The 26834-nt window shown below is 35.3% G+C and overlaps 1 protein-coding gene across 1 annotated transcript; it reads right to left on the minus strand.

The window, feature by feature from the left end:
- Positions 1 to 178: 178 nt before the first annotated feature.
- LRRD1 (leucine rich repeats and death domain containing 1) lies at positions 179 to 23649 on the minus strand. Its single transcript, XM_047097167.1, is given in 10 exon segments — positions 179 to 365; positions 1012 to 1129; positions 3343 to 3504; positions 17483 to 17681; positions 21648 to 21946; positions 21949 to 22131; positions 22134 to 22280; positions 22283 to 22333; positions 22336 to 22410; positions 22413 to 23649. Coding segments are annotated over 10 exon segments (2580 nt in total). The 5' UTR covers positions 23572 to 23649.
- Positions 23650 to 26834: the final 3185 nt, after the last annotated feature.

Below are 26834 nucleotides of genomic sequence, written 5' to 3' on the forward strand. Positions count from 1 at the left end.
CAAATACACAAACCAGTGTCTGTGATATTTTATTATCACAGTGATTAAAGTGATAGCCATAAATTATCATTATCTCTTAGGAATGCATGAAAAGAGACATGACATGCAATTCTCTTTTATCCAGTTTCAATTATGTAAATACATTATAAATTTTCAGTTTTTATTATGAGTACACTGTTCAGAATTTAATTGCACGTGTAAAAACTTTTAGAGCTGTTATTTTGTCCATAATTTCATATGCTCCTATCATCATTAGTGCCCGAGTTAGTTGGTCTGTTAAAGCAGCTGTAGTTAGTGACAGGTTGTTACTTTCTGTTTTCCACCTATTAAGTGCTTGGTGGACTCTCTCACTTAATGAAACAGTGCTGAAAATTTTAAAGATAATATTATTTTAATGACCAATTAAGAACATTGTTTTAAGTTACTTCAATATTACTCCCCTACATTTTCAAACCAATTTACCTGATTGAAGTGAGGATTAAATTAATTGATGAAGAAAGTTTATATAAAATTTAGCACAGAGCTTGGCAAATAGTGAATGAATGTTAGCCCCATGCCAACCCTTATTTCCTGGTAGGAAATCAATTCAATTAACATTCAGTTCTAAGAGAGATTTACTCAAGATCTCAAAACAATAATTGTGGGTTATTTATTCTCAGGCAGTGTATTACTGCTATAGTACTACATGCTTAATAATTTAATCTCATGACACTCTTTTAGTTAAATATATCTATTTTACCAGTGGAGAAACTGAAGCACCTGTAAGTTAAGGGACTTATACAAGGTCACAAAACTCGTTGTGATTTAAAGCCAAGCAGTTTGCCTTGAGAGCCCTTACTCTTAACTACTCTACTCACATGATTCACAAATACATAGTAAACTAAAATCAGAGTCTTTTACAGCAAATTAGAATTCATGTTAATATGACTGTTTCAAACCTATTTATAATATCAATATGATATAAACCAACATGAGAATAAGCTTATACCACATATTGTCACTCATACATACCTCTTTGTAGGCATATCTGTTTCTGAGATTGCCAAGCTTAGTTTTTGACACAAAAACTTAAAATTTGTTTCAGTGATATTTTTGGCAACTATGTTGAAGATCTTCTGTAGGATTTTCTCTACATTTGAACATAAAAGAAAATATAAGCCATCTCTTTTGAAAAATATACTCTACTTTGGGTTAATATTAAATCTGGGTTCCTTATTCTGTGCTCCTATCAAATGTCCATGTCAAGTAAAATTGAAAAGAAGATGCAGACCTAATTTACAAACTGAAATTTGAATCATTTGTTCTATTTTTTCTAAAATCTGAATAACCTACAACATAAAATGGCCATTTAAAAGTATATTATAAGTAACCTCAAAATGATTTTGAAACCCTTTCTTTAATCCTTTCACGGTTTGAAATGAATTTAACTCTTTCCTTTGATTCTGGCTTCTTAATGGGCTTCTTCATGTACCATCATGAGAAACCGAGTTCACATCTACTATAGATATAGTGTGTATATGTATATTTTATATTCAAATGACTTATTTAATGAATGCTAGCTTAGATGTAAGTAGAGAGTTTTTAGGTTTGTTTGTTTTTTAAGCTTCTAACTATCTTGGACTAGATTTATTTTGTTGACTAAGGTACTTTGGGAAGTTTCAAGAACTATCAATCTCCCACCCCTCTATAATCATCTCAGTCTCTCAGGCTAGATTGTATACTAATGATATAAATGAAAGTCCAATATCCTAAGCAAAATCATAAGGATTTTGTTAATTGTTAATTGTTCTTTAATTTATAAACTGAGTGGCTCAGGCAGTTAAGTGTCCAACTTGGGCTCAGGTCATGATCTCATGGTGGTTTGTGAGTTCAAGCCCCGTGTTGGGCTTTTTGCTGACAGCTCAGAGCCTGGAGCCTGCTTTAGATTCTGTGACTCCCTCTCTCTGCCCCTCCCCTGCTCACACTCTGTCTCTCTCTCTCTCTCTCTCTCTCTCTCTCTCTCTCTCAAATATGAACATTTTTTTTTAAAGGAGACAAATGGCTAGGGTTCTCCCATTTTTGCTGACTTTGATCTGCTGCCATTTCCCATTGCACTTTCCCCATTGAGGATAGAATGACATGAGTCCTCCCTCCTTGGGAACTTGAGTAACAGAATTTTAGCAGGGAAGTTCAATTGTGTAACTATACAGCCCTTCTCTAAAGTACTGTATTCCTAACAGGAATACTTTATGGATCCTTGGAAACTTCTAAAAAACTTTATTTTATAGAAATAGTTACCACAAAATATACCTTTTTAATGAAAATAATTAGGAGAACCAACTTGCTTAGCAAGTTAGAAAAAAACAGCTACTGTGACTTTTAATTTTATCTCTTAGGTTCCTTCCATCAGTGAGGCCCAAATCTTGCAAAACTTCTGACTGGTAGTGATGCATATGGATGTATATTGTGGCTTAAAGATACTGTATATTTTTAGTGACCCTACCACTAGATTATGAGATTATGCTGATGCAAGCTTCTGATTACAAAGACAGGGAACATAGTAGAATGATTTGGTTGGAGAGTTTTGTATATTCCCTTTCCCCAAATCTGGATCAGTACTTATTAAATTGATTTAATACTTCTTAAATGCTGCGTTGAATTGGAGGACCAAAATCTGAATCCAGTCTAAGGACTGGCTATAAGAAACAAAGTCAGAGTCCTAGCAAAAAGCTTAGTTGTTGGGAATCTAGCCCCAAGGAAAAAATTGGACAGTGAAACTTCCATCCCAGAGGCTTGGAGAAACCAGTCTCCATCTGGTCCAGTGGAAAGACACTTAAAGAAAATGGACCTTCTGTGTGAAATAATCAGGGACAACCAAAGGAATGCTTAAGGACAAAGAATGAAGACTACCCACAGACTGCAGATAGGTGATCATAGTGGGCCAAAACCTGATTGGGTTCAATGGAAAGATGGAAGGACTTTCTTCAAGGCCAGATGAGAGTTTTAGAGCAACTATATATGGTGATACAGATCAGAACCAGTGAATAAATTTTTGTGTGGAATATCTAAGTTTGGCCACAACCATAATGAAAAACCTGTTGAAGGGCATTGAGGCCAACAGGTGGAAAGCAGCCCAACCCTCCACTTGGGTTTGCCTGTTTTCAATAGTTTAGTTTGTGTGGACACAGATTAAATAATATGAATTATCAAAATAAACTCCTAACCTTCAGAAAAGGGAAGATAATGAATATTTTCATGCCTATGCCAGATTGAAAACCTCTAATGAAAGCAAACCATTTTCTAATTTATAGATGATACTAGAAAATGACATGTAAACTAGTCAATCACTCACTTATCACTTACCATCTCTTTGATCTGCCCTCTCTAAATAGTGTGCAATCGTATAGAGTTGTTTTCCTTTACAGATTTCCATTGGAGGTCTCAGCAAAGTGTTATCATCAAAATTTATCTCCTTCAGTGAAAAAAGGTTGTGGATACCCCTAGGCAGATCTGTCAGATTATTTCCTAGTATAAAAAAATTATAATTGAATTATACCTTTCTGTATAAAGAAAAATATGAAGATAAACAACTACTTATGGAGCATTTACTGTGTCTCACTGGCACAGTACCAGAGGACCCTCACAGTGCTGGCAGATGTAAATTCTTACTGAAGTCCACTTGCTAGCCGTGAAAAGGAGGATGTATAGAAACTGAGCTGTGGTTCCATTCTCTCAGAGGATGGAAAAATGAGTTAAGAGGCTGTCCTCTTATAGTACGGGAAAGGATTTTACAGAGTAAGTGTGATGGTAATTTTTTAAGGATAATTAGATTGTTTAGAATAATTTCAGATTTACAGCAAGTTGCAGAAATTGTAGAGAATTCTTGAATATAGATTCCTCATCCAGATTTAGTTTCCCCTAATGTCATCATCTCACATTATCATATTATATTTGTCAAAACTAGGAAACTAACATTGGCACATTACTATTAAACTTCAGACAGTTTTGGATTTCATTAGTTTTTCTATCGGTGTCCTTTTTCTGTTTCAAAATCCATGCCAGGATAACACATTGCATATAGTTGTGTCTTCTTAGTCTCCTCTAGTCTGAGACAGTTTCTCAGTCTTTCCTTGTTTTTCATGATCTTGACAGTTTTGAATAGTACTGACTAGGTATTTTGTAGAATATTCCTTAGTTTGAATTTACCTGATATATTTTCTCATGATAACACTTGGGTTATGGGGTTTTTTGGAAAGAATGCCACAGAAGTGAAGAACTCTCATCACATCACAGCAAAGGTACCTAATACCTGTATGACATCACTAGCGATGTTAGGCTTGATCCCACAGCTAAATTAGTGTCTTGCCAGGTTTCTCCAATATAATGTTTTCATTCTTTTCTTGTCCATACTCTATTTTTTTGGAACTGAGTTCCAAACTAAGCTAAGTCTAGTCCACCATCAAGGAGTGCGAATTAAACTCTACTTCCCTAAATATGTTTTCAACATCACCTTAATCAATATAAACTGAACATAAAAAGTAAAATTGTGGTAACTGACAAGGTAAGAATTTGTAATCATTTAGAGAGGAACTGGCCTAAAGTTTGCCTTTATTATACATTTATAGTTATATTATTTATAGTCATAAGTAAAGAAACCTGGTTACTTTTAATGAAGAATGGCATTCAGAAACCAAGATCTGGGGGCACCTGGGTAGCTCAGTTGGTTGAGCATCCAACTCTTGATTTTGGCTGTGATTGTGATTTCATGGTTGTGGGATAGCTCTGCACTGGCATGGAGCCTGCTTGAGATTCTCTCTCCCTCTCACTCTGTCCCTCACTCCCTTGCTTATGCATGCTCTCACTTTCTGTCTCAAAAAAAAAGAAAGAAACCAAGATCTGGAGATCTGGATACTAGTTTTGCTCATTGCTTTTGGGAATGGGTATGTGCAGATAGATGTGCAAATACATACCTACATATGTATATGGGGTTTTATAAACATTGTAAGCCCATAATTATAAATATATCATGTTTATGCATATGTATAATAAATATAAGTCACAACATATAGTATTTAGGGTTTGACTTTAATTTAGCATAATACATTAGAGATTTATTGGTGTCTATTGACATAGCAATAGTTTGTTCCTTTTTATTAATGAGAAGTATTCCATTATATGGATGTGATAATTTATCCATCCACTAAATAAGTGATGTTTAGAATGATTCCACTTGATATGAATGAATAAATAATGAAAAATAATGAAATGAAATGAAATGAAATGAAATGAAAAATAATGAATATAACCACTCTATATATTTGTACTCAGTTTTTTATTGAATCTAAATTTTCATTTCACTTAAAAGTGTAGTTGGAGTGTGATTGATGGGTTGTATGGTAAATATACATATAACTTTATAAGAAATTATGAAACCTTTTTCTAGAGTGTGTACCCTTTTGCATTCCTACCACCAGTGTATCAGAGTTCCAGGTGTAGTTCTTGGTACTGTCAGATTTTAATTTTAGTTATTCTAATACAAAGATCTCATTGTAGATTTAATTCATATTTCTCTCATGACTAATGATATCATTATATTTTCGTATGCTTATTTGCCATTCATATACATTCTTTGTAAAGTGTTCACAATTTATGCCAATTTTTATTTTTTTTTCAAGTTATTATTTAAATTCCAGTTAGTTAACATACAGTATAATATTAATTTCAGGTGTGGAATTTAGTGGCTCATCACTACAAGTGCCCTCCTTAACCCATCACCCATTTAACCCATCCCTCACTCATCTCCCCTCTAGTAACCTTCAGTTTATTCTCTATAGTTAGGAGTCTGTTTCCTGGTTTACCTCTTTTCCCCACTATGTTCATCTACTTTGTTTTTTAAATTCCACATATGAGTGAAGTCACATGGGATTTGTCTTTCTTAGACTTATTTCACTTAGCATAATACTCACTAGATCCATCCATGTTGTTGCAGATGGCAAGATTTCTTTCTTTTTTATGGCTGAGTAATATTCTATTGTATAGATGTCCCATATCTCCTTTATCCATTCATCAGTTGATGGAAATTTTGGTTCTTTCCGTAACTTGTATGCCAATTTTTATTGAGTTAACTGCTCAGTGTTGATTTTTGACAGTTATTTTTTATATATTCAGCAAATATTTTCTTCCAGTCTGTGGCTTTTCTTTTCATTCTTTTAACAACACTTTTTGAAGAGCAGAGGTTTCTAATTTTGATGAAGTTCAATTTATTAATTTTTTAAGGATTGTGATTTTGGTGTTATATCTAAGAAATCTTTGCCAAGGTTACAAAGATTTTCTTCTATGTTTTTATCTAGCAGTTTTATAGTTTTAGCTTTTACATTTAGATCTGTGATTCATTTTGAGTTGATTTTCTTATATGGTATGTGGTGTGGATCAAAATTTTATTATTGTTGCAGTTTATCTTGTTTTTTGGCTTCTGGTCATCTAGTTGCTCCAGCACCATTTGTTGAAAATACCATCTTCTCTGTTGAATTACATGTGCATATTTGTCAAAAATCAATTGACCATATATGCATGGGTCTATTTCTAGCCTATGTATTGTGTTCTACTGATCTATGTCTGTTATTTTGCCAATACTACACTTTACTACCATAGCCTTTCATAAGGCTTAAAATCAGGTTTCAGGAGTCCTTCAACTTTGTTCCTTTTTCACAATAATCCTAAAATTTGTATGAATCACAAAAGACCCCAAATAACCAAAGCAATCTTGAAAAATAAAAATACAGCTGGATGTATCACAATTCCAGACTGCAAGATATATTACAAAGCTGTAGTAATCAAAACAGTATGGTACTGACCCAACAATAGATACATAGATCAACAGAACAGAATAAAAAACCCAGAAATGAACCCACAATTATATGGCCAATTAATTTTTGACAAAGCAGGAAAGAATATTAAATGGGCAAAAGAATGTCTCTTCTACAAATGGTGTTGGGAAAACTGGACAGCAACATGCAAAAGAATGAAACTGGACCACTTTCTTACACTATACACAAAAATAAATTTAAAATGGAATAAAGACCTAAATGTGAGACCTGAAACCATAAAAATCCTACAAGAGAACACAGGCAGTAACTTATTTGACATCAACTGTAGCAACTTCTTTCTAGATATGTCTCCTAAGGCCAAGGAAACAAAAACAAAAAGAAACTATTGGGACTTCATCAAAATAAAAAGCTTCTGCACAGTGAAGGAAACAATCAGCAAAACGAAAAGGCAACCTATGGAATGGGAGAAGACATTTGTAAATGACATATCTGATAGTTAATATTCAAAATATATAAAGAACCTAGGAAACTCAACACCCCAAAAATGAATAATCCATTTTAAAAATGGGCAGAAAACATGAATAGACATTTCTCCAAAGAAGACATACAGATGACAAACAGACACGTGAAAAGATGCTCAACATCACTGATCATCAGGAAAATGCAAATCAAAACTACAATGAGATATCCCCTCACACCTGTCAGAATGGCTAAAATCAACAACACAAGAAACAACAGGTATTGGCAAAGATGTGGAGAAAGGGGAACCTTGTGCACTATTGGTGGGAATGCAAATTGCTGCAGCCACTCTGGAAAACAGCATGGAGGTTCCTCAAAAAGTTAAACATAGAACCTTATGATCCAGCAATTGTACTACTAGATATTTACACAAAGAGTAAAAAAATATTAATTCAAAGGGATACATACATCCCAATGCTTACAGAAGCATGATCAACAATAGCCAAATTATGGAAACAACCCAAATTTCCATCGGCTGTTGAATAAAGAAGATGTGATACATGTAATACAATGGACTATTACTCAGCCATAAAAAGAATGAAATCTTGCCATTTGCAATGACATGGATGGAGCTAGAGAGTATTACGGTAAGTTAAGTAAGTCAGTTGGAGAAACTGACTTCACTCATACGTGGAATTTAAGAAACAAAACAAAAGGGGAAAAAAGAGAGAGAAAGGCAAACCAAGAAACAAATTCTTAAATGTAGAAAACTGATGGTTACCAGAAAGGAGGTAGGTAGGGGGGTGTGTTAAATACATGATGGGGATTAAGGAGTGCACTTGTAATGAACACCAGGTGATGTACGGAAGTGTTAAATCACTATATTCTACAGCTGAAACTAACATTACATTTTATGTTAACTAAGTGGAAAATAGTATGAGATTGGCATAGGTTCGACATATAGACAAATGGAATAGAATTGAAAGTCCAGAAATAAATCCATATATTATGGCCAATTAATTTTTTTCTCTAATTTATTTATTTTTTATAATTTACATCCAAGTTCATTAGCACATGGTGCAACAATGATTTTAGGAGTAGATTCCTTAAGCCCCTTACCCATTTAGACCATCCCCCCTCCCACAACCCCTCCAGCAACCCTCTGTTCTTTATATTTAAGTCTCTTATGTTTTTTCCTTCTCCCTGTTTTTATATTATTTTTGCTCCCCTTCCCTTATGTTCATCTGTTTTGTATCATAAAGTCCTCATATGAGTGAAGTCATATGATATTCATCTTTCTTTGACTGACTAATTTCGCTTAGCATATGCCCTCTAGTTCCATCCACGTAGTTGCAAATGGCAAGATTTCATTCTTTTTGATTGTCGTGTAATACTCCAGTGTGTGTGTGTGTGTGTGTGTGTGTGTGTGTGTGTGTGTGTGTGTGTGTTTATACCACATCTTCTTCAACGTTTATTTATTTTTGGGACAGAGAGAGACAGAGCATGAACGGGGGAGGGGCAGAGAGAGAGGGAGACACAGAATCGGAAACAGACTCCAGGCTCTGAGCCATCAGCCCAGAGCCCGATGCGGGGCTCGAACTCACGGACCGCGAGATCGTGACCTGGCTGAAGTCGGACGCTTAACCGACTGCGCCACCCAGGCGCCCCTATACCACATCTTCTTTATCCATTCAACCATCGATGGATATTTGGGCTCTTTCCATGCTTTGGTTATTGTTGATAGTGCTACTATAAACATTGGGGTGCATGTGTTCCTTTGAAACAGCATACCTGTATTCCTTGGATAAATACCTAGTAGTGCAACTGCTGGGTCATATGGTAGCTATATTTTTAATTTTTTGAGGAACCTCCATACTGTTTTCCAGAGTTGGCCAATTAATTTTTAACAAGGGTACTCAGGTCATGCAAAGGGGAAAAATAATCTTCAAAAAATGGTGCTAGAATAACTACAAATCCACATGCAAAAGAATCATAGTGGATCTCTTACCTCACACCAAATATAAAAATTAACTCAAAATGAATTAATAACTTAAAGAGATGTTTTTATTTTATTTTTGAGAGAGAGAGAGAGCATGAGCAGGGTGGGGGGGCAGAGAGAGGGGGAGACACAGAATGTGAAGCGGGCTCCAGGCTCTGAGCTGTCAGCACAGAGCCTGACGCAGGGCTCGAACTCATGGAGTGTGAGATCATGACCTGAGCTGAAGTTGGACACTCAACCGACTGAGCCACCCAGGCGCCCCAAACATAGGGAAAAATCCTAGTGATCTTGGATTTTGCTAATAGATTTTTAGTTATGACACCAAAAACATAAGCAACAAAAAGAAAGACTAGATGATTGGAGTTCATGAAAATTTAAAACTTTTATGTATCAAAGGACATTATCCAGAATGAAAAGACAGTCTATAGAAAGGAAGTAATTAATTGTAAAATATATCTGATAAGGATCTAGTATTCAGAATATATAAGGGACTCTTTCAACTCAGCAACAAAATAACCCAATTAAAAACCAATTTAAAAATGGGCCATGGACTTGAATAGACATTTCTCCAAAAAGATATGCCTATGGCCAACAAGCACCTAAAAAAGATGCTAAACATCATTAGTCATTAGGGAAATTTCAATCAAAACCATTTCACATTCATTAGCATAACTGTAATCCAAAACTTGTAAAACAACAGATATTGACAAGGATATGGGGAAACTGCACTTGTTGTACATTGCTGGTGTGACTGTAAGATGGTTTTACCTCTGTGGAAAACAATTTGACAGTTCCTCAAAAAATTATACAAAATTACCATATGACACAGGAATTCTATCTCTAGGAATATGCCCAAAGAATTGAAAACATACCGAAATAAACACATGTGTGAACATGTTCATAGCAGCATTATTCACAATAGCCACAAGATGAAAGCAGCCCAAATGTCCATCAGACGATGAATGGATCATCAAACTGTAGTATATACATACAGTGTAATACTATTCAGCCATAATAGGAACTACTCATACAAGCTACAACATGGATGAAACTTGAAAACATTAAGTGAAAGAAGTCAATCCAGAAAAGTTATATATTATACAATTCCATTTGTATGACACATCCATAATATTAGGCATCTTCATAGAGGTGTCCTGCACATTGATGGTTACAAGAGGGAGAGGAGAAGGGAGAACAGAGAGTAACTGTTTAATAATGAGTAAAAGCTTCCTTTGGGGTTGATGAAATGTTTGGAACCAGATAGAGGGAGTGGTACATTGTAGTACTTTGTTAATGTGCTAAATGCCACCAAAATTGTTCACTCTAAAATTGTTAATTTTATGTTGTGTGAATTTCACCTAAATTATAATAAAAAACACACTTAGGCACAACATAGTCAAACTGCTGAAAACCAAAGATGAGAACATCTTGAAAGCAACTAAACAAGAATAGTTCAACAAGAAGACAGAAAAACAGTTAACAGAGGAGAGAAACAGAAAACAAGTGGTGAAATGGCTGATCTAAATCCAACTATACCAATAATTACATTAAATGTTCATTGACTGAATACTCCAGTTAAAGGCAGGGATTGCCAGAAAGGATGAAAATCAAGGCCCAACTACATTTTGTCTACAAGGGATGTACTTTATTTTTTAATACTTAGTTAGCTAATCAGTTATTATTTTACTTAGAGAGGAGGAGAGAGATGAGAGAGAATCCCAAGAAGGCTCCATGCTGTCAACGCAGAGCCAGATATGGGGCTTCATCTCATGACTTGAGCCAGAATCAAGAGTCAGAGGCTTAATCAACTGAGCTATCCAGGTGCCTGCAAGGGATATACTTTAAATATAAAGACACAGATATGTTGAAAGTAAATTGATAGTAAAGATATACCATGTGAACAGTAAGCTTAACAAAACTGGAGTGGCTATCTTAATATTAGATAAAATACCCTTCAAGATAAAGATTATTACTGGAGATAAAGAGGGACATTTGGGGATTTCAGATAATAAAAAATTTATTAGAATTGAAAGTCAAAATAATCATATATGTGCATTTTCTTATAACAGTTCTTCAAAATACATGAAAAAAGTTGACAATGAAAGCAACAAATACACAATTACACAACCATAGTTTCGGATTTTAACACTATTTTCTAAAGCATAACAAGATAATATACCAGTAAAGACAGAAGATCCCAACAAAACTATCAACCATCTGGACTTAATATGATATTCATAAAACACTGTAGCTAACATTTCAGAGTATATTTTTTAAAGAGTGTATAGTGTGTGATTGCACTATTGATGGGAATGTAAACTGGTGCAGCCACTCTGGAGAACAGTATGGAGGCTCCTCAAAAAATTAAAAATAGAATTACCCTATGACCCAGCAATTTCACTAGTAGGTATTTTCCCAAAGGATACAAAAATATAGATTTGAAGGGGTACATGTACCCCAGTTCTTATAGCAACATTATCAACAATAATCGACAATAGTCGATAAATGGATAAAGAAGAGGTGGTATATATATATATCATGGAATATTACTAAGCCATCAAAAAGAACGAAATCCTGCCATTTACAATCGTGTGTTTGGAGCTAGAATGTATTATGCTAAGCAAAACAAGGCAATCAGAGAAGGACAAATCCCATATGGTTTCACCCATATATGGAGTTTAAGAAATGAAACAGATGAACATATGGGAAGTGGGGGATGGAGAGGAGAGAAGAAAACAAACCACAAGAGACTCATAAAATAGAAAACAAACTGAGGGTTGATGGAAGGAGGTGGGTGAGAGATGAGCTAGATAGGTAATGGGTAGGAAGGAGGGCACTTGTTGTGATGAGCATTGGGTGTTGAATGTAATTGATGAATCACTGAATTCTACTCCTGAAACCAATATTACACTGTTTGTTGACTAAAATTTGTATTAAAAAAAGGGTGTATGGTGTGTTTATCAAGGTAGCCTATATGCTGAGCCATAAAGCTAGTCCAAATAAATTTAAAAGGATTAAAATCAGTTTTTTATCTGACCACAAGAAAAGAATTGCTTTTCTGCTAAATGTTTACCAACAGCAGAATATGAATAGCACTGAGAGTGAATTGTCCACAGCCACCCAGAGTAACATGAGTGAATTTCACAAACATAATGTTGAGTGAAAGAATCCAGGTATAAAAGAGTATATACTTCATGACTTCATTTAAGGCCCACTATTGGAAATCATGATAGTGTTTACCCTTGGTTGAGAGAAAGGGGAAAAGTGACTGGAACGGCATAAGAAAGGGTTTCTGGGAATGTCTTGTCTCTTGATCGAGGTTCTGAAATATGGGTTTGTTCAGTGTGTGAAAGTTCATTGAGCTGTATACTTAAAATATGTACTTTTAAAAAATTGAATTATAATTAACATATAACATTTTAGTTGCAGATGTATAACATGATGATTCAACACTTGTATATTGTAAAATGGTCAACATAATAAGTCTAGTTAACATCCATCACAACACATAGTTACAGGGTGCCTGGGGGACTCAGTCGGTTGAGTGTCCAACTTCAGCTCAGGTCATGGTCTTGAGGTTCATGAGTTTGAGCCCCACATTGGGCTTGCTGCTGTAAATGCAGAGCCTGCTTTGGATCATCAGTCCCCCCCCCCACCTCTCTCTCTGCCCCTCCCTCGCTTGCCCTCTCTCTCTCAAAAATAAATAAGCATTTAAAAAAAATACATAGTTACAAATTTGCAATGAAAATTTTTAGGATCTATTCTTTTAACAACTTTTAAATATACCAAAAATATTATTAACTATAGTCACCATGCTGTACATTACATCCCGGGACTTACTTATTTTGTAACTGAAAGTTTGTACCTTTTGTTACCCTTTATCCATTTTGCCCAGCTCCACCTGTGGCAACCATCAATCTGTTCTCCTTATCTATGAGTTCAGATTTTAGATTCCGCATGTAAGTAAAATCATACAGTATTTGTCTTTGTCTGGCTTATTTCACTTAACAAAATGCCCTCCAGGTCCATCTATGTAGTTGCAAATGGCAAAATTTCCTTCTTTTTATGGTTGAATAATACTCCATTGTGTGTGTGTGTGTGTGTGTGTGTGTGTGTGTGTGTACATGCCACATTTTCTTCATCCATCCATCCATTGATGGACACTTAAGTAAATAATGCTGCAATGAACATGAGGTGCACGTATCTTTTTGAGTTACTGTTTTCTTTTCCTTCCGATAAATACCCAGAAATAGAATTGCTGGATTATATGGTAGCTCTACTTTTAATTTTAATCTCTTGAGACAGTATGTACTCTTTTTGTTATGTATATTATACTTTAATAAAAATGTTTTTAAATATGGGCAGCAACAAAGTGAGAGAGAGAGGCTATATAGGTAGGAGTCCTTTCAGAAGCTGTTACATTAGTACATGTAAGCAGTTGTGCTATTTAAAATATTTAACAACTGGGGCGCCTGGGTGGCTCAGTCGGTTGAGCATCCAACTCCGGCTCAGGTCATGATCTCATGGTTTACGAGTTCCAGCCCCGTGTTGGGCTCTGTGCTGACAGCTCAGAGCCTGGAGCCTGCTTCAGATTCTGTGTCTCCCTCTCTCTCTGCCCCACCCCCATTCATACTCTGTCTCTCTCCCGCAAAAATAAACATTAAAAGGTATATTTTAAAACATTTCTTTAAAAAAATTTAACAACTTATTTGGCACAAGCACTAACCCATCAGAACAGACGCCAGCTGTAAACAACAGATAGAACAGTACTAGCTTAACTAGCTGTCTTACAGGTAGGAGAAGATGCAAACCTGCAGGGTAGAATTATCAAGGCCTGTAGAGAGAACTGTAAGGCAAGATAACTGTCCTTCTCCATGAGGACAACCACAGGCAGTTTACATGCCAATCTACTTCCTTTCATTTGTTATTTTGGCTTCTTGGAGAGAGGCTCCAACATCTGTTTAAAACCTATATTGCATCAGTTTTTGTGCTTAGTAGTTAACCGTTTAATCCTCACAAATCAAAGAGTAGATACCATTTCCATTTACAGATTAGGAAACAGAAGGTTAACGTTAAAAAAAAATTCCTGTTGAAAGATGGAGCTAGAATTCTAAGGTCTGTTCCACTCCAAAGCCCATGCTATGAGCCCATGCTATAAATCCCTTTCATTGGTATATTACCTCACATTTGTGAAACTATTTTCATAAGTTTTATCTAATTATATTCCCACAAGTCTGTGAACAAGCAGAAGTTATAGCTTTCCCATCTTGTTGATGGTTCATAAGGGTTATCTTCCTAAATTTGCTAGTTTGTGACAGAGACGATTATTTCACAAGAGTATATGAACATCTTTTGCTTGAATAATGCTTTCACAGTATGCTACCTGCTTTCAAAGTCTCATTCAGTCTGTAAACAAATCTATAGCATGGATATTCGGTTAGCTTCACTTTATAAATAGAGAAAACAGATTAAATGAGAAGACTCGAACTCACCCCTTCTAAGTTCAAACTTGGCAATAAAAGCTGGTGACTTGTAGCATGCCAGTTGCTTAGCGACTGTCACTTAGCTCCAAACCTACTTCTTTGCATTTCTTGACAGTTTTTCTTTTACTGTCACCCTGGCAACACTCGTACTCCATCAGCAACACGAACTGAAGTTTGTACTTGTCCCAACCCTCACAGAACTAGCGCTAGCGCGCGCGCAGTCTCTCCCACGCACCCGCGCACTCTCTTCTTCCTCTCTCTCCCTCCCTCTCCCTCTCTCTCTCCCTCCCCTTCCCCCCCACCCGCCCCCAACCTGAAGTGGCCGGAAGCTAAAACTCCTGCAGCAAGCTAAAGCTCCCTCACTGTGAGATCATGACCTCCGCAGGTGCCGCTCCTGCACTGTGAGATCATGACCTCCGCAGGTGCCGCTACCCGCCAATCAGTACTGCAGCCGCCGATCAGTACTGACTGCAACGCAGGTCATGATCTCACAATTCAGGAGTTTTCGGGGGGGGGGGGGGGCGGCAAGAGAGAGACCCCTTCCTTCAAGCTTCTGAGTGTTCATAATTCTGTCTTTTCTACTTTATTCTCTTACCCATAGGGTGGTTATTGCTTCCTGCCATTGCTACTTTACCATGAACTTTGAATTCTCTTTCACTCTTTCACTTCTGTAGTTAACAACATGTATATATACTTAGTTATTAAGTTGTGATTTCTGTCTCCTGGTTGGATCCTGACATATATTTTTCTAATTCTCATGCGGACCAGCAGAGAACACGCAACACTTGCAGAAAAGTCTTTGATCTTCCCATTCTGTCTTGATTCAGTACCAGAAAGCCTCCAGAGAATTATGCTTCTGATGCGTCGTTGTATTTTCCAGTGGGTCAGAGGGCTCTTGTCAGCCTCTGATTTTTTTGTGTACAAATAGTAGTTGAGTGGAGTGTATCCTGCCCTTGGACAAACTAGGTAACCTTAAAATATAGAAAAACTTGGCCAAAACACAAAGGTTGAGCAAAAAAATTCAGTTGCCGGACTGAGTTTTTACAACTCACTTCAAGCTGTTGCAAAATTAGTAAAATGAATGATATGTACCCGCACAGCCAGCTTACTGGGAGTTTGGGAGGTTCAGGAGAAAAATTTCCCATATGTCAGAAATACTGACATTTTTAAGTATTGCATCTAAGTATTGATGCATTACTGTACGTTTTACTGTGTTACTAGCACTATTGACCAAAAAAGATAACCTTTGTTGTTTTATTCTGAAAATCCTCTAAATCTAAGAAGATGCAGGGCTCCGGTTGTAAACACTACTTCCAACTGAAAGATAAAATTTCATAAATACAGTGGTTCATGTGCTTAGCTGGTACAACCACTGGAGATCAATTTGCCCAAATCTGGTAAAGTTGAAGATGTGCATACCTTCTGATGCAGCAATTCTACTTATAGCTATACGCACTAAAGAAACTCAAGCAGAGGTACACAAGGAATATGTACAGGATGTTTATAGTAGCAAACACATTGGAAACAACCTGTCTACCAACCAGGTAATGGATTGTTATTTAACCGTATAATTGAATATCATATAGGATTTAAAGTGAATGAAATAAGTCTATGTATATATTAATATGGATTAATTTTAGAAATATGACAAATGAAAAAAGCAAATTTTAGAGTAGTAAATCACTATCATATAGCATGATAAGATTTAGTAAAATTTAAAAACTCAAAATAGTATTACTTGTTTATGGTTATATATATGTATAAAAACATGGAAGGAAAAAAGATACGTACCAATTTCAGTATAGTAGTTACTTCTAGTTTGGGTAGAAGGACAAAAGAAATTTCAACTCCATTATTTTATTTCTTAACAATTAAAAAATATATCGAGTAAATATCACAAAAATATTAACATTCCTTATATCTGGGAGTAGGTACCTAGGTATTTATTATTTTCTGTAACTTTTTCATAATAAATTTTCTGAAAGTATTTCATAATAAAAATTATTTTTTTAAGTTTATTTATTTATTTTGAGAAACAGAGTACGAGTGGGGCAGGGCAGAGAGAGAGGGAGAGAGAATCCCAAGCAGGCTTCATGCTGTCAGCCTGGAGCCCAACGTGGGGCTCAATCCCATGAACCATGAGATCATGACATGAGCCAAAATCAAGAGTTGGACACTTAAGTCACTGAGCTACCCAAGCACCACCATAATAAAAATTATTAAGAAAAATACCAATCTTGTATTTATTGTGCTTTGGAAAATCGTTTCTGATACCTTTAGAGTGAGTGATTTACTTTTTTGTTGTTATTTAATGATTTACTTTGTAGAAGACTATAAGATATCTGAGTATTGTAGTGTACAGGGGTAGGATTAGGGGAGCCAGAAAGGAAAATACAGAAAATGCTGACCTAAGGTTGTGTAGGTAAGTTTGTGTAGAGGGAGAGATGAGGTCAGGTTCAGAAAGGGAAGAAATACTGACTGACTGGGTATAGACAGAGAGGACAGAAAAGAAATGAGAATACGTTCAAGGTGCCCAGTTTGGTTATAACATCTTTCAGGAAAGCAACAGGACCTTATGCTGTGCTCTTATTTTCTGTACCTCAGATGTGCATTTCCTTCCAATGAGCACTTAATGCATTATGTTGACTGCTGTTCTGTCTTGTCAGCAAAATTTGCAACCTAGACACGAATACTCTACTTACTGATTATGCTTATTGATTACGCTTGACACTTGCCACTGAAATTTAGTTGCTGGAGATCATGTAAACATAGAAAAGATGGTGGCAGATAACATATTTGATTGTTGTATGCATTTAAACTAACCAAACTTCTCAATTCCCCTATATTTCTTGGAATCTCTCTGATTGCATTATTTGAGATATCAAGTCTTTTAAGCTGAGTCATATTAGACAGCTCTTCTGGAAGTCTCGTTAACTGTAACAAAGATTAAACAATTATATTTTTAATAAATATTTCTATGACTAAAACCTTGTCTAAAATGGAAGTTTGGTTTTTTGGTCTTAAAGAGGGATATTTTCACCCTCCTTGCTAAAATCCACAATATATTTTGTGGCATCCAAGTGCCTCCCCAGTCTGACCAATTCTACCCATTCAACCCTATGGCTTATTAACCCACTTTCCTCACTCTCCCAGAACTTCATGTTCCTTACTATCCCTTTCTTCCCTCCCTAAAGTCTTTACCAACTTTTCTGTACCACATTTTATCTCTTTATTCCTGTTCTCATCAGCAGTGCTTTTTAAAGTCCCTTGGTGTATTTTCCTAGGATTTTTAAATGACATAATATACATTTTATACTTTTTGTGTACACATTCCCAATCATGATATATTTTGAGTAAATGCTCAGTAAACCCCTTTAGAATGGACTCACACAGGTTGGCAGTATAGCCTCAAAAAAGCATTGCAAAATAACAGGAATTAAGATACCCTGATATGGTGAAGAAGAAATACATGTATTCAGAGAAAATATGGCCATCACAAATGGCTTTTGAAACAAAGGAAGTTCTACAAGTGAACAAAAGAATTTTGAATTGAGAAATAACCAAACAAGGTAAATACTGAATATTGTGCTCAGTGTTCTTCCATATATAAAAGAAGCATAAAAGACAGTCCCTAACTTAAAGGAGATTAAAATTTAGTTCAGGAAACAAAATACACACATATGAAACCATCAGAAAAGAGTATTAAATGATAGGTAATCCAGTGCCAAAATAAAGGGTACAATAACAGATATGTGGAAGTTTAGAGAATGTATATCAGTACAAATCAAAGAACTAAAGGAAATCTTCACGTAGCAGATAGGACTTGAATGTCCCCTTAAGAATGAATAGGACTGAGGGCACCTGGGTGGCTCAGTTGGTTAAGCATCTACCTTTTGGTTTCAGCTCATGTCATAATCTCACACCATGTGGGATAAATAAATACATATTTTTTTTTAAAAAAAAGAATGAGTAGGATTGAGTAGAAGTCATAGGACACTGAAGGCAAGACAAATACCATGCATAAAAATGGGCCAGAGAGAAGGTGAACAGCAAAGACAGGTGATAGGAAGCAGAGGAAGGTATGTTTGGAGAAAGAAGATGGAACTGGGCCATGGCAGGCCTTAAGAGTTGGCCCTAGGAGGTAGGAGTCAGGTCAAGACAGGTGGGTAGGTTCATAATTTGACTTTCCTTCAGGAAAATATTCTTTTTCGCTATTTGCTCAACATTTATTAGATGAAGTACCTAAGAACTGTGTGCTAGTAGAGCCACTATGAAAGGAAGACTCCTGTTGGGTATCCTTCACTTAGCCAAATAAAAGCCTTCTGATGAACCTGAACTTATCTTCTTTAAATGACTGTTTAGTGACCATCTGCCAATCCTTTAGGCACTTCACTTTCACCTCAAGTGGGTTATCAAAGTGATATTTCCAATTATATATATATATTTTTTTTAATTTTTTTTTTCAACGTTTATTTATTTTTGGGACAGAGAGAGACAGAGCATGAACGGGGGAGGGGCAGAGAGAGAGGGAGACACAGAATCGGAAACAGGCTCCAGGCTCTGAGCCATCAGCCCAGAGCCTGACGCGGGGCTCGAACTCACGGACCGCGAGATCGTGACCTGGCTGAAGTCGGACGCTTAACCGACTGCGCCACCCAGGCGCCCCTCCAATTATATATATATTTTGAAAAGAGTTCTTATAAATCATTTTTCCATCTGGTGATTTTTCTTTTTTAAAGGGTATCCAGCTTTATTTTACATGGTTGCCTACTCTTTCTTTCTTTCTTTTTCTCTCTTTTTCTTTTAAGGAAGCTCTATGCCCAATGTGGGACTGGAACTCACAGCCCAAGATCAAGAGTCATATGCTCTATTGACTGAGCCAGCCAGGCACCCCATCTGGTGATCTTTGAAGTGATGTTGTAATAATGTTGCCCTTGGCAACCACTCGCCACAAGTAGGCTACAGGTATGCAGTCTGGATTCCTGAGAATAGTACTCTGTAATTTTCTCAGTAAGGAAATCTGATAGCTTTGACAAGTCCTGATGAAATAGGAGACTGAATCAAAGAGAATACTCAGGAGGCTCCTGGAGTAGTCTAGACATGAAGTAAGTGATAACCATGGACCAGTTGGAGACAATGACACTGGAAAATGAAGAAGTTGATCCAAGAACTTTTTCAGAGGAAAAAATGAGATGATTTTGGTGTAAGTTTCAGTATAACTAGTGATGGAAAGGGAAGAAAGTTGATTTCATGATTTCTAGATTTAGTAGGTCTGAAGAAAGCAGCATTACAGACAGAAATGGAGTTGTGAAGAGAGTTACATTGGAAAGAAAGAGGTGTTTGATTCTGAAGTCATGTTGAGTTTGAGACAATAGAAGAACAGGGAATTTCCAGGGAAACTGAGAACTATGGGACTAAAGTAGTAGTGGAGATCAGTTCCAGTTACGCAGATTTGAGGGTCATGTGCATGGTGTGGTGAGGTCTGGGATGAAGTTAATAAAAAAGAGGAGATTAAGGACACAACCTTGTAGATCTGCACAGTAAAATACAGGAGGAGAAAGTGAGACGATTATAAATCAGACAAGGAATTAGTTGATGATTATAATGCAGAACCAAAAAGTGCCTGTTAGTGCAATGACAACTTTTGAAACACATGCATCGTTTTTCACTCCAGCTACTTAAGCAACTATTCCCTGGAGTAGCCTTTCTGGAAATGTATTATATAGCAGGTGTTAGGTTTAAAAAGGGTAAGTAACTTTGGGAAATGTGAGTTAAATAGAAACAAACCAATTTCTTTAGTGCAGGACTCTACAGAGCTTTTAATACACTAACGTTCATTGTGATTCTTTAAGAGAAAAAACCAGTACTTCTCAAAGCTATGTAATCACAGGAACCCCTCTCCCCCCTACCCCACCCCACCCACCTATTTTTAAGGAGCAGTTCACAGGACTAGTGTTTTTAAGGACAGACTTTGGGAAATCTTGCTCTAGATAATAGTCCAGCTTTATCAAAGCACTTTAATTTGACTGATGGTCAAATTAAACTTAGCCAGATAATAGCTGGGTCCTTTTCATTAGTTTACTAAGATCTTAATATAAATCAACATTGTTTGATTTTTTTTAAGTATTTCCATAAAATTCATTCTTATGTTCAAGTAAAATGCTAAACTATAAGAACATTTATTCCCATTTATCTAGCAGTTCTTTAGGAAAAGTTCCCTAAGGAAATAAAATATGAAGAAGGTTGTTTTTATGAATAAGTTCATCATAGCCTTATATATGATGAAAAATTATAATATCTCTAAATACTTAATAACAGATGATTAGTTACATAAATCATGTATTGGCTCTAACAATTACTGGGAAGATTTGTTATATTATGTGGAAATGCTTACATTAAGTGAAAATAGAAGAAACTAAAATTGAGTGTAGAAACTTTTTATAATTGCTTATATAAACCACATACATAAAAAAAAAACGCTAAAAGTAAGTTGTATCAACGTATGACCAGTGGCCCATAGTTATATTTACAATAGTATCCTTCTGGAATGATTTTTTCTTTTTTACTTTTCTCAATTTTTCCAAATTTTCTGTAATGTGTTTATATTATAATCCATGGCTTTAAAACTCCTTTTTATAATTAAACTGAAATAAAAAGAAATCTATAAAATTGACAGCTTTAGTTACTTAGAATTTCATTTTAATGAAATATTTTTCTGTGAATCTTTCATGTTGAGAAATATATTTTTAAGGCATGTTTGGGGTTTAAAAGAAAAAAGCCTATTTAAAACAAATAAAATATTCCAGCTAATTTTAAAACATACACACATACACTACAGTTTAGATTCTAATCCCCTCCAATGCCAACTTCCCTACAAGGCCAAAAATATAAGTTTCTTGCCTTTCTTCCATTTATCTGATTTATATTCAACTCTTCCAGTGATTGAAGTTGGCACAGCTCAATAGGAAAATATATAAATTGATTGCTTGAGATGTTTAATTTCTGGATTCTTTTTAGGTTACAGATATCTGAAGGGATATTCTGTATTTGGTTTGTTGAAAGATCAAATACTTGCAAATTTTCTAAGGTACATACTTCTATAGGAAAAGCTTCAAATTTATTACAGCATAAAATCAGAACACAGAGTGATACCATATTGGAAATAAATGGTGGAATTTTCCTTATTTGGTTTTTACCAAATCTAGATATTCAAGATTAATAAGAGAACATAAATACTCAGAAAATATGAGGAGTTTATTTTTATTTAACTCTAAATGAAGCAATTGTTTAATGAAAGATATATCCACAGGTATTTCTGAAATATAATTTCCATTAAAATTCAAATAATAAAGAGAATCTAAGGCACACAAACCTACTGGAAAAACATTATTCTGTTATAACTCAATTCAACTTTAGTTATTTTTCTACAATTTTTTACTTCAATGGGAACATCTGTGATTACATTTCCTGAAAATTCTAGACTGAACATACTATTAAGATGTGAGATATTTTCAGGTATTCTCACTATATTCTGTTTACATGGAGTTTTCTTAAATTTTTTAGCTTATGGATGTTCTTAGGAAGTTGTTATTACTAAGACTAAGGCATTCCAACATTACACAGTGGGAAATTTTCTCTGGTATTTCTTTTAATAAATTTTTATAAGTATTAGAATTCTGAGTTCCTTAAAATTCTCAATTTTCTGTGAAATAACTTCCAGTTTATTATCAGTTAGTAGGATTTCTTTCATTTTGAGCAATTGAAAAATCTCCACAGCCAAAAAAGTAAGCTGATTATGATCCAGTAAAAGTTTTTCTAAATGTTTAAGCTCCCTAATTTCTTTTGGCAAACTGCTTATCAGGTTTCCAGTAAGGTTTAGTGAAATTAACTTTGGAAGGAAGCACAGAGATTTAGGAAATATTGTTAACTGATTATATTCCAGATTGAGAACTGTCAAGTTTTTCAAACTAGACAGAATGTCTGGTATATGTCTTAAGTTATTTTTAGCCGAACTTAAAATTTCTAAGTTTCCAAGACTTTCTAACCCAGAAGGAAAATTCTCAATATAATTGTTATTAAAAAAGAGTTGCCTGATATTCCCAACCTGTGATATTTCTTTAGGTATATGTGATATTTGATTATGACTGACATTTAATATCTTTAAATTATGAAGTAACTGAATTTCAGATAGAAATGATGATAACCCATTTCCTTGCAAGGATAGAATTTCAAGTCCTAGCAGATCACCTGAGTCTGCCCCTTTAAAACTTTTGATTTGGGTCTCATCCAAATATAGATATTTTACATATTTGATTTTTAAGATGTCCTTAGGGAATTCTTGTAAACCCTTGGCCTTGAGGTTAACTGTAAAGTTATCTGATCCTAAGCCAAGTCCTTTCTGATTTTCCTCAGAGAGTTGTGCACTGTTTTTTTCTAATGTTTCATGAGATAAGCCAGTGAAAGCCTGATTTTCAGCAACCATCTCAGTCATTGATAATGGTGGACTTTGTGAAATAGCACTTTTTGACTGAAAGGTGTCATATAGAGTGATTGTTTCAGAAAATTGAAGAGTTTTCCTTTGTTCTTCATTTCTCTTAGATTTATTTTCAGGGGACAATGCTGATGTATCATCATATATACCTAATTTATCATTTCTAAGATGTGTTTCACAAATCTGACTGGAAGGTTTCCCATCACAAACTTCCTCTAATGAATTTGATGTTTCTTTAATAAATTCAGGCTCTTCTGACCATGATCCAGATTCTTTCCTACGTTGACTAGTGATATCTTCTAGCTCTTCTGAAGTACCCTCCTTTTCAGACATCTTATTTGCTGGTATGTTTTATACCAAAACAAGACTGTAACTCAATTTTAATTTTCATGTTAAATTTCTCCTTTGAGCCTACAAAACAAATGTGGATGTTAAAAGAAGAGATATAATAAAGATATCAAAATTACAAATTAATTTTAAAATAATTCGTATTCCATAATGAATAATTTAATAGATATAAAATAATACATTTATACCTAATAAGTTAATTTTACATATGATTGCTAGTTAAAAAAATAGTTTATTGATTACATACATGTATCACATGATACTTTTGAAATCACATTAAAATTATAGAAAAGAAAGGCATCTGGGTTGTTCAGTCGAGCACCCAACTTTGGCTCAGGTCATGATCCCACGGTTTATGAGTTGGAGCCCAGCGTCAGGCTCTCCACTGTCAGCGCAGAGCCTCCTTCAAATCCTCTGACCCCCAATCTCTCTGCCCCTCCCCAGCTCCCACGCACCCTCCCCCTCTCAAAAATAAACATTTGGGGCACCTGTCTAGCTCAGTCAGTTAAGCTTTGACTTTGGCTCAGGTCATGACCTCGCAGTTGGTGGGTTCAAGACCTGCATAGGGCTCTCTGCTGTCAGTGGAGAGCCTGTTTCAGATTCTCTGTCCCTCTCTCTCTCTCTCTCTGCCTCTTCCCCTCTCATGTTCTTTCTCAAAAATAAATAAACATTTTTAAAATTTTTTGATGAATTAACATTTAAAATTTTTTTAAAGGTTTCTCTTTCTAAAAAATTATAGAAAGGAATAAAAAAAAGTCAAAGAAAATGAGAAAAGAGATGTGAAGGAATGAAAGAGTTTAGCAAATTTTTGGAAGATGGAACACCAGACTTCCCTGACATGCACAGAGTGCCATTTGCATTGTGGACATTATAGGTTTATATATGGTACTGAAGTGTCTTTTCCTAACAAATTCATTACATTATGATAACTTTCTAATAGGTGGAAGTAAAATATCTTAATAAAGAGATGCTTTCTGTAAGAATAACTAGAAGTAAAACAACTTTTTAAGAACTGAAGCTTGACTGCGAGTCTTTTGTGTGATTTCTGAAGTACCCACACAGCTGGCAGGACCCCCTCAGAGGTCTGGATCCCAGCTCTGTAGGTCTGTCCTCTAGGTGTGGAGTTCTTAATAACCCAACCTCTTTCCCTGGTCCCTTCATCCTTTACCATCTTCTGTATTACTGAAGTTCCCCCTTTACTTTTCTGGTCTCCAATATTTGTCTGCACGACTCCATATATTAAATCCTTTCTATTAAACTGGTATGGTGTCAACATTTCACAGACTCTCCAAGAGGATAGAAAAAGAGGGAACATTTTCCAGCTTGTTTTATGACACTCACATTAACTTTGACATCAACACATAGTACGGACAGTATGAAAAGTTACAGGCCAACTTTACTCAAGGCAAAAATTCTAAACATTGTAAAAGTTTTAAATATTATAAAAGCCAGCAATATGTTAAATGCTGTTTTTTTCTGCTCTCTTTTCTTGCCAAAAATGCATATGCTCAGTCAAATCAGGAAAAAAAATCACACAAATCCAAATTGAGGGACATTCTGCAAAAAAACTGATCAGTTATCTTCAAAAATATTGAGGACATAAAAGACAAAAAAGACTCAGAACTGTCATAGACTGTCAGAGACTAAGGGGACTTGACAATTAAATGTAATATGGGATTCTGGGTTAGATTATGATACAGAAAAAAGACCTTAATGAAAAACATAAATTTCATATAAAGTCTAGTTTAGTTAGTAGTATTCTTGTTTTGATAATTGTACTATGATTATGAAAACTATTACTATTAGGAGAAGCTGGGTGAAGGGTAGAAAGGAATTCTCTTTACTATTGCAATTTTTCTGTAAATCTAAAATCATTTCAAAATAAAATAAAAACAAGACCTGAGCTAAAACATTCTAAAGTCTATTTTATCTGAGGTAGATGATAAGTTGTTCAGTTTTAAGACTGTGTTAGGCATGCTTGATAAAATTTGATAATTTTTTTAAGTTTATTTATTTATTTTCAGAGAAAGAGTACAAGCAGGGGAGGGGCAGAAGGAGAGAGAAAATCCCAAGCAGGCTCTGCGCTGCCAGTGCAGAGGCTGATGCGGGGCTTGAACCCACGAACCACGAGATCATGACATGAGCCGAAACCGAGTTTGGGATGCTTAAATGACTGAGCCACCCGTGCATCCTGATTAATTTTTAAGACTTATTATCAACAGAATGAAAGTAGAGAGAATAAATACCAGACTTGTAAAGAGAAAAACTTTAAGGAAAAACACAGGAGAAAAAGAGGAGAAAAGGAAAAGAGGAACAATAACAATATTCAGTCAGAATTTTTAAAAAGTACTAAAGGAGAGAAAAAGAAATTGGACAGAAAAATATTTAAAAGTAAGTAGAAACAAGTCCAAGCATATTATGATCAAAATAAATGTGAATGGACTAAATAACCAATTCAAAGTCAGATTAAAAACAAACGAACAAACAAAAAACCTAAGTGCTATTTATGAACCATGACTCTAAAGCATAAGATCATAAAAAGGTGGAAATTAAAAGGAGGAACCAATGTTATATATGGATTTGATTTATGACAAAGGTGGCACTAAGATCACTATAGAAAGTATGCCTTTTGATTCTGGGTCAACTGGGAATTCATATAGAAAGAAAAAGATATTTGACTCCTATCTTGCCATCCACAAAAATCAATTTTAGGTGGATTATAGATTTAAATGTGAAAAATAAAACAGTGAGATTTCAAGTATATGAAATTGGAAGATGTCTTCATGACATTAGGATAGAGAATGAGTTCTTTTTTAAAATATATTTTTAAGTTTATTTATTTATTTTGAGAAAGAGAGTGCACATAGGGGAGGGGTGGGGGGGGGGGGAGAGAGACAATCCTAAACAGATTCCGCACTGCCAGCATGGAGCCCAATGTGGGGCCTGAACCCACGAACCTTGAGATCATGATCTGAGCCGAAACCAAGAGTCGGATGCTTAACCAACTGAGCCACCCAGGTGCCCCAAGGATAGAGAATGAATTCTTAAGTGGATGCAAAAAACATAGTTTTTAAATAGTAACATATTAGAAATAACATAAATGTCCATTATAGGAGGCATATTAAATAAATTATTTTATATCATGCATAGAACTAATTTCAGTAGAGCCTTAACCACACCAGGCCAGACTGTGATTTAATCAATATATTTTTGGCTTTTGTTTAACTTAGTGCTAAAGATTATTAAAA

The sequence above is a fragment of the Lynx rufus genome, unplaced genomic scaffold, assembly GCF_022079265.1.
Source record: "Lynx rufus isolate CCGP_SWC_20201006 ecotype Redwood Valley unplaced genomic scaffold, mLynRuf1.p SCAF_4, whole genome shotgun sequence".
Classification (NCBI taxonomy): Eukaryota; Metazoa; Chordata; class Mammalia; order Carnivora; family Felidae; genus Lynx; species Lynx rufus.